Source organism: Ornithodoros turicata, chromosome 2 (genome assembly GCF_037126465.1).
Source record: "Ornithodoros turicata isolate Travis chromosome 2, ASM3712646v1, whole genome shotgun sequence".
In the NCBI taxonomy this organism is placed as follows: Eukaryota; Metazoa; Arthropoda; class Arachnida; order Ixodida; family Argasidae; genus Ornithodoros; species Ornithodoros turicata.
Window position 1 is genome coordinate 33,527,374 of NC_088202.1, and position 14,271 is coordinate 33,541,644.

At 44.6% G+C, this 14,271-nt stretch overlaps 1 protein-coding gene across 2 annotated transcripts in view; it reads left to right on the forward strand.

Moving 5' to 3' along the window:
* The first annotated feature begins 1,348 nt into the window (after nucleotides 1-1,348).
* The window catches only part of LOC135385281 (ribosomal RNA processing protein 1 homolog B-like), a 47,947-nt gene continuing 35,024 nt past the window's right edge, over nucleotides 1,349-14,271 (forward strand). For both annotated transcript variants that reach the window (XM_064614498.1, XM_064614499.1), the window contains exons 1-3: nucleotides 1,349-1,581; nucleotides 2,112-2,191; nucleotides 4,849-4,992. In XM_064614498.1, the coding sequence (XP_064470568.1) occupies nucleotides 1,458-1,581; nucleotides 2,112-2,191; nucleotides 4,849-4,992 (348 nt within the window). In that variant the 5' untranslated portion in view covers nucleotides 1,349-1,457. The remainder of the gene's footprint in view (nucleotides 1,582-2,111; nucleotides 2,192-4,848; nucleotides 4,993-14,271) is intronic.

Sequence of the window (14,271 nt, forward strand, 5' to 3'; positions counted from 1 at the left end):
TAGTACACGTAATGTCACGAGCACACGTACTATTCCAATCCAATTACATACCATGAAGCGTCGTTATCTGATTAACGTGCAATCGCGGTTCTGACTGGTAACGAATAATTTCAATTACTTAAATGACTTAGGCCAAGGTAGGAGGCTTGGTTGACTGTTATTCCTGGTGAGATTCTGCGAAAAATCCGGTGGGTGAGTTAACCTCCGCGACCTGAGCTACGTGCGGGGAAAGTCAACCCAAACGAGTAATTCATGGCTATGCTCCTGTTGTAACCGCTACTAATCTTGTCTCCCCCCCCCCCCCATATCGCACAAACTCCTTCAAAACCCTGAACGACTACTGACGCTTTCCTGCCCACTTCAAGCACCATAACACACACATGGAAGCTTGTTTTAACTGCCTGTTGTGCTTCATTCGCACCTGTCGCCCCTGAACCGGTTCGGGAACTGAACCGTTTGGAAAGAACCGGTTTGAACCATTATAGTTGCTTTCTGGAGCTGAACCGGAACCGAACCCTTGTCGCCGAACCTAAACCCGAACCGGACCGTTAAACGTTTCGGTTCGACTCTCTGATCGCAGCACACACACAGAGACACTCGTAGAACATATAATACCATAATGGAAAAAGTCAAACAGAACCGTACAATACCAAACCGAACCAAACGAGAACCAAATGAGAACCGCGGAACACCACACGAAAACCGAACAACAAACGAAAAAAAAAAAAAAAACGAAAAATATAAAAGCGGAAGTACCTTACAATAACAAACAGTGTGAAACCTTTCTGAGTAAAAAGAATTAATTTTATAGGTTGACATTCACCTTCATGCGTATGCGCCCTGTGCACGACAGTTCCCCTATTCAGTGCACGAACCCCTATTCAGAATACAGGCAGCGGAGAAGAAAAAGAAGGCAATTACCATTAAAAACTACAGGAACACAGCTGAAGCACGTTTGGAATGCATCAGCACACTGATTCCTAAAAGAGATGCGTGCTAATCAGCAATGAGGAGCGTTTAATGCGCAATAAATACTCCAAATCAAATCGCTTCCCCTTGTTTCCTATGGGAGCAGCCGGCGTCGCTGGGCCCTCCAACATGGCGGCCGGTTGCCGCACCTCTCTCCCACGAGCCCCTCTCCTATGCGCAATCCAGCCTTTATGCATAGAGATCAGTGCTGGCACCTGTTTTTCGAGCTTCATCAAACTATATAATCTGTTTATGCAAAACAAATGAATAAAAAATTACTACCTCAGGGGTGAAATAAAGTCTACGGTTAATTTCTAATATAGTTGCATTGATCACAACCCTCCACAAGGCAGTATAAGCGGTATCAATACAAGCTATTCATGGCCGCCTCGGCCGCCTCTTGTGTAGCGTGTTTGCATGCGTGTTTGTGTGTGTAGTTGTGCATGTAGTTTTATGTTTTTAATAGAATCGCAAACAGCACCCTCATAATGCCAGTGGTGGAAGAAGTTAATTTTGCCTATCACCTGGCTTCTAATGAGCCAAATGTGCGTCGTAGAACAGTTTCCAAACTGATGAAATGGATCTCCACGAAGTCTGCGCACGTGAAGACAGGTGAGGCTGTGCCCTATTATTCTGTTTAGTTATTTACTTGATAGTAAATAGTGTACTTAATAGGATGGTGGTTAGGTAACCATGCAATAGCCTCCTAGCATTGCTAGTGTTTTCATAATATTTTATTTTTCGTGGTGGGTGGCTTGTTTAGGCCGGTTGTACAGTGTGCATTCATTGAAACTGATAGATTGAAACATGGCGATCATTGGAAAAGCTGGGCAGCGGTGTGAGCCTTACCTCTCAGTTATTTACTGTCGATCAAGTGCGTCCACCATTACGCTACACTGGCTCGACATAGCGACGACTTGCCAAGAGGCCTCATTCCAGTTTGTGTTCCTGCCTCAGATCAGTTACTTAATTTTGTGCTCAGTGAAACTATGATGTTGCTTGTAACGCAGCAACTGCACTCAGAGGGACTATAAAAATGCGTGCCTTCAAAACAAAGCAGGGGTTTTTTCTCTTAAGGCACATACTCAGTCGCAATAATTATGGAAAGCTGTACTCAACAAAACATTTTCCCCATATTTCAGGATTCACTGAAGAGTCTATGATGAAGCTATGGAAGGGTCTTTTCTACTGCATGTGGATGACAGACAAGCCTCTTGTTCAAGTAAGTCTTGCGCTGCTTGCTCAGCTCTGCTAGTATCACGTTCTGCTTATTCGCCTCTACGGGAAGAAGCAGGGTGCGAGGGAAAGCTGGCACGGATCCCGTTCTTTGTCCTACATTAGCTTGCATGATTAGTCTAGCCATTTTAGTGATCCGCAACCATTTTTTAAGAATAGCAATCCGAGCTTTGGTTGACGTATATTCTCCCTCCCCGCAAATGGGGAATTTCATTGAATTTCGACCAAACGAAGCACCTTGACATACTCAATTTTATTTTAACTATGTGAAGAAATAGTGGTCTGTCAAATAGTTATTTTTGTGAGTTGTGTCAGAGACACGAACGAATGCAAAAATTAATATTTTTTTAGACCTTCTCCAACACGGACCATTCATTACAAAAATATGAAATGCATAGTATGGAGTTCCTCTTTCAAAACTCTTCCTTTTGATGTCCCTTTTAATTTATGCTCCAAGTGATGTGTAAATACTTGACCCAACTTGAGGAGTGGTACCATAAAATTTGTCCTGTTCTGGGGCTTCTGGCTCAAAACACCAATTAAAAAATTGTGCACAATTTTTAACACGTTGCACGCTCATCCTCCCGATACACACAGAAGAAAAAAATAGATTTCTTTTTGATCAGAGGCATCATGGCATTTTTTTAAAATGACTCAGTGTAGCACCCACAAAACAACCTAGCGGCAAAGCCTTGCACAGCGCAGCCACTGTGCATTGCACATGTGGAAAGCGGTGTAAAAAAAAGAGGGAATCATATTTTATAGATACATCTGCCTAGATCTGATTTTTATTTCCTTGTCAAATAACAGGTACTGTTGGGGACACTGTTGCCTCAAACCACCTGTCAGTAGTTCCGCGGCCCGGATCGCCTCAGCTGAGCTTAAACGTGTTGTGGCAATATTGTATTTGAAGGTGGACCATATGCTGCACATGTTCATATGACAGGGAGGTGACTCGACACAGGGGAATATTTAATAGACAACAATTTCTCAGACACGGCAACAAATTTTAAAGGGGCACTAAACAGCTTGACGGACATTCTCCAATTATTATGCTCCATGAAAGAATATAGCTCACAATATCCAAATATGGAATTAATTTACTTCGACCGGGCGTCTTTACCACAAAACGAAGTCATTCAAATAGCATAATCTGCATGAGTCTCTCCTTCATCCCTGGAACCGGATCATGACACATCGTTCCCACGTATAGCAACACTGCATCCCAGACTCGGAGGTGGGGGAGATTTTGCTGTCCTAGCCAATGCTGGGCCCCAATGAGGCAAGCTGCAGCTCGTGAAAGAACCAGCTTCGGGAGCATCGTGGTGATCTCACGGAGAAATACACTACCGAAAACATAGTGCACACACGAAATGGAACTTTGTAGGTTTTTTGTTACCCTTTGATCTGGCTACCTTGGGATTGACATGCGGATGGGTGTTTAGTATTGACCTCACTTATCGATAAGACAACAAAATCAATTGATAAGCGTCCCGCATTTTGAACGGTTGGTGGTGCACTGCATCGAAATGATGTGTGGCTATTTTTGTTAGGGCGGGGCATGAGCGCGAAAGAGTACAGTGAACTTTTGGTCAGTTTAGAGCTATTATTTACTTTTTTGAAACAACAACGTTTGGAAAACTTTCACCGTAGACAACGAATCACACTGCTTTAGAAAAAAACTGCACTTTCTATACCTATTTATTGCCCCTTTAATGGCACATTACGACTTAAATACACTACATTACTCAAAAGAAATAGTCTTGCACACCTGGGGATTTGAAATGGGATAAGCCAACAGTACAGGAAGAGGAAAATGCTTGCACACTGATTTAGGTAGCCTTTTGCAATCTTTTGAGTGTGACGTGGGGCTTGGCTTCCCACTCTTTCAATTTCGTTACCTTGTAGCTGCGTAGGTAATCCTTGTAAAGATGCAGAAGTGTGACATTTTTTGACAGTGTTGCAGTAAAGTACCTGGCTTTCTGTTGTTGAAGCATGTTTAGCAACGTCTCCCACTACATTGCAAGCACATTTGCAGTGACACGGTGCTGGTATAACCCACCTATTTGCAGTGAGGCTTCGTTTCATCTTGAAGTACTGGAAACTGTTGTTAAAATGTACTCCAAAGTACTGTATAAGTTCAACTTTTCGTGAGGAACCAAGTTTTGCGAAATTCACGAGTGCTCTTTTTTCGCCAATTCAAAGTTCCATGGAATATTCAACCCAATGACAGAAAAATATGCGAACAAAGTATTGAAGAAATTTGACCCAGGGCACAGATGCAAATTATGTATGCGGCTTCTTACGCTATTACACTGCATTGCCTCACAAAGTGTTCACTTCTTCTACGCTGCAAGTGGAAACAGTAGTCCAGCCTTCACGAATCCCGAGCAGATGCTGGTGTCCCGTGATTCCAGTTCCTTGTAAGCCTGGGTCATCCAGCAATCGTGTACCCACACGTTGCTGTCAGCCTTTGTAAAAGTTGCTGCATTACTATCGAGAGCCAATTGTACCTGCTAATGTAGTGACAAGAATGATGGGAGACAGGGCAATTCGGCAATGCAGTATTCCAGTGAATTTTCTCTGTAACTGTACTCATACTGTTCTGACATTTTATACTCCTTTTGTTTGATTGCATTGCAGCAAGAAATGGCAGATAGCATATCAGCCCTGATCCACAGCTTCAGACGTCAAGAACAGACACTCATGTTCATTGATGCTTTCTTTAAGACCATGGCCCACGAATGGTTCGCTATTGATCGGTATAGGCTCGACAAGTTCATGATGGTAAGTACAGCATGGCCTTAGTTTCACACGATCTTATTTCACGTCAGCCTAATTTGTGTGGTGCATGTCTACCGTATATTGCCGCGTATAAGTCGACTCCACGTATAAGATGACCCCCCCCGATTACAACTGTACATGTAGGGAAAAAGCTTTATTCTGAAAGATCGTCGTTGTCGTTCGACAAAAGATCGTTGTTTTCGTCTTCCTCTTTTTCGATCCACAACTCGTCATCTTCGGTGCCGTCGAGAGTGTTTGAGATTCCAAATTTAAGAAATGCTTTGTGGACCATTTCTTGTGGAAGCTGCTCCCATGCATCGCTGATCCACTGGGCAATAGCGCTCAGCGGCGCTCGCCTCACACGGCCGACTGGCGTCATGGGCAGAACGTCGCGACTAATCCAATCATTATACGACTCGGCCACGCGATCCTTAAACAGTTTATTTAGGACAACGTCCATTGGTTGGACGAGGGACGTGAGTTCGCCTGGGATAATTACCAAGTCGCACCCAGTGTCCGATATAGTGTTGTTGACCTTTTCGGTTATATGGCCGCGAAAAGAATCCAAAACCAACATGTTGTTGGGCTGAAACAGCGCGCCGGGGCGCCTGCACCACACCATGCGGAACCACTCCAACACTGTTTCTTCGTTGAAAAAGCCTTTTTCATTTGCCGTGTTTTCTCATTTCCAGTGCTGATAATGCTAACCTGCTGGTCACCCTTCGTCGCTACGGTTTGTCTGGACGGCATGTCGAACCACACAGAGGTTTGGTCGGCATTGGCGATTTGTCCCAACAAAAAGTCATTTCCCTTGCGCAGCTGGATTAACCGGTGGAAAGCTTGAAGTTTTTCCTCTTATGCCTCGGGCAGTTTCTGGCAGATTGTCGTCCTTTGACATAGGGATAATCCGTTGCGTCTCATAAAGTTCGTCACCCATTTCTTGGAAGCCTTGAAGGAGTCGCGTGGAATTCCGAGGCTGCACGCCACAGCTTTGGCTTTTGTAGCAATATCTTCGTACAAAACTGCCAACCTTTTGCATCGCTGTTGATCTACTCACTCCGCAACTTCTTTCTCAACCTTGCCCCTTGCTTGGGGCCACGGAATGCATGGCGGGTGCTCGAACAAGCGAAAAGCTTCTAGCGCTGCTCCGCGCCTTCCCCGGACACACTTTTCGCACACGCCGAACTTCCTCTCTGCTGCTACGTTGTTCGTTGCTTCGGCATACACAATTGCTTGCCACTTGAAAGTGCTGGTGTATTGCTTTTTTGGCGCCATGATGATAACACGATGATAAAAATACAGAAGGACAGAAAGCAACTGCGTTCAGCGCCAGTGATGCACGGTATTATAAGACGCACGTCATGACCACGTGGGTTTCAGAGCACAGTGTTGCTAGGTGGCTTTCCGTATAAGTCGACTCCGCGTATTGGTCAACCCCCGATTTTACCGACCCTGTTTTTGGAAGAAAAAAAGGTCGACTTATATGCGGCAATATACGGTAGTTTAGGTCCGCCACTCAATTTGAAACTTGCAATCTACATACCACAATATAATTATGTAAGGTGCATTGTCCTTCGTTATTACACTACAGTCGCCGACCGATCTTCCGATTTTCCACCGACTTTCCAATTATTAAGACCAAAGTGGTAGCACTGTGAATCGTACCATAGAACCAATGTGTGTTCGAGTCCGATAATTGGGACTGCCTGGCGAGAGACATGTCCAATTTTTAGTACTCATTTCTCCTGCAGCCTGCTAAATTTTTACTACTTACTCTCGTGAAGCAGCACATTTACAGGAAAGCGCCGGATAATTCGGACTGCGCTGCAACTGTCACATGCCGACACAAAACATGAGCTGAAGTGCGGTGACTACGGCTGGACACACCTCTGGCTGTTTCGTCTCTGAGACGTTGAAGGCGTTGTCTTTTCACAAGAACATCTCAAAAAGAAAGAGTGGAATGTCGTGCTTGGCGTCCAGTGAGGATGACACTCCTGCGGCAGAGGATTTTGGTGGAAGATGTACTGCTGACTGCTCAGCAGACAATATTGCACAGACTTCGCCACTTGACTCTTCTGTAGCATCAATGTCCTCGACACGCACAACATCCGAAAGTGCACCAGGAAGATGTTTAAGAGAGAACTATTCGACGATGGCTCTGGAGCAAAAAGTACAAGCTCTCCGCATGGTGGGAAGCGGATGTAACCAGGTCCACGTTGCTGAAGAGATGGGGATCTCGAAGCAGACTCTCTCGAGCACTCTCGGAAGAAAAGACAAGATACTCAAAGCCTTTAAAAATCACACTTCAAAGGCCAGAAGGATGACCGCAAGGGAAGACCTCCATAGCTTGAAGGAGCCCTTATACTAATATGGCTAAATTAGGCCATTAGCAAGAAACTGCCCATCGCTGGCGATGTTTTGAAATGTAAAACCGATTGTCTGGATATCAGGTGTGTCAAGTACTCTGATGGGTGGGTAAGGGGTTTTAAAAACTATCATAACCTCCCTTTCAAGAAAATGTGCAGTAAAAGCGGCGACGTCCTTGCCCTTTGCTAAGAATGCACATGGAAGGCACTAGGTCTTAACGGTATCAATTGGAGGTGCTCTTACGTGCCTGCCGAAGGGCAGTGTTTTTTTGGGTTAGGTGAAGCGTAGTGAAGTTCGGTCAGTTTGGGTTCTGCATATACATACCTGCCAACTCTCCCGATTCATCTGGGAGACTCCCGGGTTCGGACCTGTTTGTACGATTGTACGGCAGAGAAGCAATGCAGTACGGCAGTGCAATACGGCAGCAAGAAGAAAATGCAGTTACCCCTCTATATCTCAAATACCCGCATTTTCTCTGGACACACAGAAGAAAGCGTCAATCCAATACCAGCCCAATTGCCATCGGCATCGCTGCCGCTTCCCGGATCCTCTATGTTACGGAGTTGAGGGGTTTTGGTCATGGATCTAGTTCTAGCACTTCTAGTTTCCGGGTATTTCCTCCATGTTTTCGGGCGACAAAGGTGCCTTTGCACTGTTTCTGCCGCGGTTCTGCGTATTGCACATCACGACTCAGTGTAAGTGCAACAAGTATCTACACGTGTTTCTGAAGCAATACACGGATGAACTGGGACGCATGACCGCGTCCAGGAAGGGCACTATGTGTTCGGCACACCAGCATTCGGCGTGAAGGGTGGACCGGGAGTTGGAAATGCGGAGGAGGATTGTGCTTTGAACTAAGTCGACCGCAGTTGTCGGTGAAATGGGAAACCGCGCACAAAAGCTCATGACTGAACTGATCACAGCGATGTACAACTGTCACTGATGGTATTATGCAAGCTACCTTTTTAATGACTCGTTAACTAACTTGTTCAACAACTATTATGTTTAAGCTGTCCTGGGAAGTCCAGATGGGCTTTTGAATTTCAGACACTTTACTCAGGTAGTGCTGAACGAGTAGTGTTGAAGGTGAGGGCAGTTCAGATTCACAAAGAGAGCAGAGACATAGTTGTGTTGTGTCTTCACGTTCTGTTCAGAAAGTGTCGTAGCGCAGCTTGACATCCAGATAGTTTCTTGGAGAAGGCAAAGTCCATTGCTGCAAAACTTGTGCCCGATGAGCCTGCTGGGGTGAAGTGTGCTCCTCTTACATATGCAAATAAAAGCCTCCCAACATGGGCTTTGTCCTACCCCCCCCCCCCCCCCCCCCCCCCGCTTTTGAAATCCCCCTAATTTGGAGGTATGTCCCGAGTTGGCAGGTATGCATATATCATGTGGGGGGTGGTCTGGGAATTTGCTTGAAATAATCAGTGGAAACCTGGAAAAGTCAGGGCATTTGAAGACTACAATTTGGCAGACACCCTGTGGGAGCTTGGTTGGAACAGAAGTACGAGAAGTCGTACAGCAGGCTGGATGACACAGAACTGGCAGCTGTCATCCCTGTCCCTAAGTGTTCTCTTTAACGTTGGTTGGGCATATAGTCTTCCTGGAAAGCTCTAACGATTTGGTAATTTTCTTTCCTTTTCCTTTACGCGCCAGGTGAGAGATACGTATGTGAAACCTGTTCATGCTGAGACTGACCCATAAGTCAGAACTCGATATCTGCAAGGTCATCTGAATGGTAACCAAATGGTCATCATCTTAATTGGTAACCAAAGTGTAAAAATGCATTCATTTTTAGCAGATATCTTGAAAGAATGGGGTGGTTGCTTTTCCTCCACGTTTTAAAAGTCTAATGACAAATTCCTCGGGTTGTTTTTGTGCAGGGCTGTGTAGTGTGCAGGTGTGTGTAGAGCATAGCAACGAACGAAGAGTGAAGGATTGGCCGATGAACGCCACACATGTTAAATTGCGATGGCCGCGTGACATGCATGCTTGAGCCAACATAATGTTTTCTGCACTACCGTGACCAGCAGAATTCGCCATAAGATTGGGCGACGGTGGGAGGAACTGTACATTTGTAACCCGGACCTCTTTTTTTTTCAGTGCAGGTAGAACTAAAATAATTGGCATTTACACATGATTCCCACTGGTCCTTGAAACCCTTAAATGCCCTGGAATTCGAAAATGCATTTTTCAAAGTCTGCAAAACCCCTGCTTTTGCATCTTTTTCACATCCTCTCAGAGCTGCAGGGCAAATAGTGCTTATCTGGAGCCAGAACTATAGTTTACAAACCATAAGGGCTAGCATTCATTGCAATAGCAATCAGTAGTGGAAGCCAGAAGTGCAAGCAATGACCGCCCTTCGTTGTACTCATCATCCTTCCTTTCGATTATGATCTTTAACATTCAAGAGCCTTCAGTCACGTTTGTGAACGAATTACTATTGTGCAGTCCCCATATATTCTGTCGTGTCATACATGTAGCTTAGAAATATGTTTGTGAAGTGTTGAGGTCTCTGCAGTAGACCTTGTTTTACATCCTTGGCCAAAATGACGGCAGAGCCTTCAAAGGTCCTTGAAAGGCCCTTGAATTCTTGTTCCGAAATTTAGTGGCTATGACATGATACAACGACTATTGTCCATAGATTGAGAAGTTACCCGTCAAAAAGAACTCGTTACAAGTTAAGTTACCGTGTGAAAAATGAAACTAAATTAATAACGAAGTTCTTCAGCCTGAAATGTAACTCGCAGTTACTGAGTTACTTAAAAAAAAGAATGAGTTACTTCCAAGTTACTTTGGACACATAATACAGTCTAAACTCGTTATTATTACACTCGTTAATACGACATCCTCACATTGTGACCGGATTTCTAGGGAAATGTTTTTTCCCCATAGAAACACCATGTAACTCACCCTCATTATTATGACAACTCGTTAATCCGGCTGTGACCGAAATTTTGAGGGCGGACCAAGGAGAACACGTGTATTCTGCCCTCGTCATTGTGACTGCCGACTGTTGACCTCGTCGACCATGAACAAAGTTTCGAGAACGAACGGCGGAAAACCCCGGTGTTCTGTCCCAATTGTGACCACCGACTGTTGACCCTGCGGCTTTTGTGATCCACCAAGAATATCTGGCCCCGTGTGATGCATGTGTGGACAATGTCGTACAAAGCACACCCCCGTCTTCAGAATTCGTTAGTGAGTCATAGTCTTGCACCGAAAGCAGCGCTTAAAAGGCCAGGACGTTTCCTCCCATGACCATTGCGGTTATCGTGCATACGGGCAACGCGATGAGCATGGCTGGAAACAAGGACATTCAAAATGTGCATGCTATTTGTAACGCAATAGAGACAGTGGAGAGCTTGCAAATTGAAAGTGCTACGAAACAGACAGTTCTGACGGATTTCTTTCGCAAATAAATTGTAAATCAGCAACTGAATCGTCTTCATTTTAGTACAGCATGTAGCAGTAGATCCACACAGGTGTGTGTGTGTGGGGGGGGGCGTTTTTTCTGTGTGTTTCTCGTTAATATGACAATTTCGCTTTATGACCAAAATCGGCAGGAACGGACTTGGTCATAGTAACAAGTTTAGACTGTAGCATTACGCAGGTGCAATAGTTACTGAGTTACTTAAAAAAAAGAACGAGTTACTTCCAAGTTACTTCGGACACAAAATAGCATTACGCAGGTGCAACGCGCGTGAGCAGTTGAGTTAGACCTTGAGTTGCCTGCGGAGGAATGCAACATGCTTAGATCGTTTTCGTTTATGTCCAACAATAGATCTCTCCCTGTTTGTACACAAATGACGTCATAGTGTTTGACAGCGCCACAAATTTGGTAGAATTGAACTACGCTCGAAGCTAGACGTGAACAAGGTCGCGCCCGAAAGCCACGGTCTTGAGGGGATGATGACATGGTCCCCTAAAGGGACGCGACCCTCGGTCCTCCTTTTCTTTCAATGGAAGGGAGCGAACAAGGGCCCGTTCGTGGAACCCAGCCCTCTCCTTCCAATTTGTTTCGGTCTCAGTCTGTCTACCAATGTCATGATCACGTTCCTCTGGTAGAAGTCTATTCGAACGCTTTTCATCTTAGTCCCTGTGGGCGCACAATGGTTCAGCTTCATTTCAATGGCAGCGGTTCTTACTTCCTGAATAAAATACTATCAGTGATTGAATATCACATTTTATGGCAAAAAATGCCATGAAGGGACCGGAGAGAAAGCAAGAAAATATGTGGACGTGAGTGGAAAGTGTGTTAAAGGTAACTTTAAACTTAACTTAATTTACTTTGGCAAAGTTACCTGAAAAAGGAACGAGTTCCTCTGAAAGTTACCACGGCGCAAAAGTGCCGAGTTAAGTTACAAGTTACCAAAACAAGGCACTTAGTTACAGTAACAAGTTACCTCGAACTCTGGTATTGTCATCTAATACGGTTCAGCAACATATATCAATTATTCCCCATAGTGCCTGCGATGCTAGAGTTGCTGTGTTTCATGATTTAATGAAATAGCTAGACTAGTAACCACAATAACATAATCATAGCCAAATAATAATAATGACCAAAAGGATTCAGAGAACTTTTTGTACATGACGAATGTGTAAACTGACACCTCAGGTCTACTTCAATGAGCACTATTTCACTCTTTAGGAGAAGACCATTATATTGTAGTGACGAAGGCGACGACCGCGGAGGCATATCACGTGCATGTAATTTGTCATTAAACCATTGCATCATGATGCTGTGCTGCCGCGCTACACTTGGTAGAAGTGTTGGCTTGCACCACTGGAATCGCTGCTGCTGCGGCCATCAAGGTCCCAGCCCTAATGCAGGCAGGCCGAGAATTGACCTGAGAGTGCAGACCAGATGACCCCAGTCCAAATGAGAACTGACAGCAGTGTATCATGCCCACTCAGTGCAGGCCTTAGCAGGAACACCGACCTTTTAAAGGGAACAGAGCATTGCTCATCGTCCACATCCATCCACCACTTCGTCCCCTTCCATGTCATCAATGTCACCACCCATCATGCCTATGTGGCCATACCTCCAGATAATGGCAATGTGACGACGGAGACCTTGGAACCATATCATATGTATTGTATTCTGTCATTAAATGATTGCCATCATGATGCTGTGATGTCAGCTTTCATCCAAAAACTTCATGACGATTCCATGACAGAAGGATTTGGAGAACTCCTAACTGAATTTAATTTTTTTAATTTGATACATTTAAATACAAGACGAATTGCACGTGAGTAATTCCATTTTAAATCGACCAAGGTCCGTCGATGATATTTTTATTTCAGTGAAAAAAATATATGTCAGAAACGACCTTAGAAGACGAAAGCAGGTTCCTGGAGCTTCCTACGATCCACCAGTCCAGAGATGGGGAGGGGTTAAGGTGGCGCCGTCTTTGCAACGTAATTTTTTCTCACGAATTTGCAGCCTTACTGATGCCATTCCATTCGCGTCACAGCCATCATAGCTAGCGCACGTAAAGTTTGTGCACTCTACTATACCTGTACGGAGTGAAAATGGTGTCACTTTAAGGGGGCGCTGAAGGAAAAATGCCAAAATCAGCAGATATGACAAAAATTTTACATTTTTTAGCGCTCATAGCTCGCAGGTCAGATATCCGTAAATGAAGTATGGTTTTAGTGCGTAATCTTTCCTCTATCTTTCAATATATAGAAAGCCATTCTAACCTGTTTCGTTGTCGAAAGAGATGTCAGTAAAGTTAGTTGAGAGCAGAAAATTGCCGATGTTTGATGTGGCATACCACAGCCGCTGCAATATACTTATTCCAATAATTTTGCGGTTACTTGTAGGCCAACGTATCCCCTAAATTGAGCTGCAAAAATATGTTGCACTATTTTAGTAGGGGGGAACGCAGTGAATTTTTCTCTGTGCCCGGGTTTCGCCGTTGCGGCCTTGCACTCCGACTCCATTTTCGAGTGGCACGCCGTTGCGCGTTTCAAATTGCACTTGCTTTCGGTCTTCCCGATGTTGCATTGATTCCCGCTGCTAGCACTTGTTTGTGGACATGCCTACGTCGGCATTCCTAATTACGAGCAACCCTTTTATTATAATGCCGTTGCGAGACCAACATGAATGGCATCCGTCTATTATACCGCAGCGACTGAGAGTGGAGCACTGACTGGAGTAGCTGAGTACAGCAGCAACTTTTGTCAATACCGCACAAGGTGTTAATTTTTTAAATTACATTTTGTACTGGGAAGCACTACCTTTGGCTGATTGCTGGAGGTGCCGTCTTTATTACAGCCAGAAAAAGAAGTAACAAAAACTGTCAGCATACATGCATAGGTACCATGCTTTTCTGCAATGGAAATTAAAGTGACATATATTAAGAAAAAAAATAATGAGGGGCGCAACCTACTGACAAGGGTTCGCCTAGTCCGGCATGGTGCAACCTTCCTCTTATTGACCAAATCCTATGTAATTGACCAAATAATGTCGAGCTTCAGGGGATGGATACGCTACCTATGTAATGTAAGTTAATGCTTAACGTAAGGTAATGTAATGTAAGTTAAGCTAATGGCAGTTTTTTGCTACTTTTTCTTGTGGCTGTTATAAAGACGGCACCTCCAGCAATGAGCCACTTGGTCGCACTTCCCAGTACAGATCTGTATTTTTTAAAAATTTTTTGTTAGTGCACACCCTGTGCAGTATCCACAAAACTGTTTCAAAAGTTGTTGCTATACTCAGCTACGTATTGTCAGTCAGTACTCCACTCTCAGTCGCTGTGGCATAATAGGCATCATCCGTTCGTGTCGCAATGGCATATGAAAGGTTTGCACGTAAATACGAATGCCGACGTGGACATGTCCACAAACAAGTGCCAGCTGCGGGAATCAGTGCAACATCAGGGAGACCGAAGGCCCTGTGAAATGGGAAAT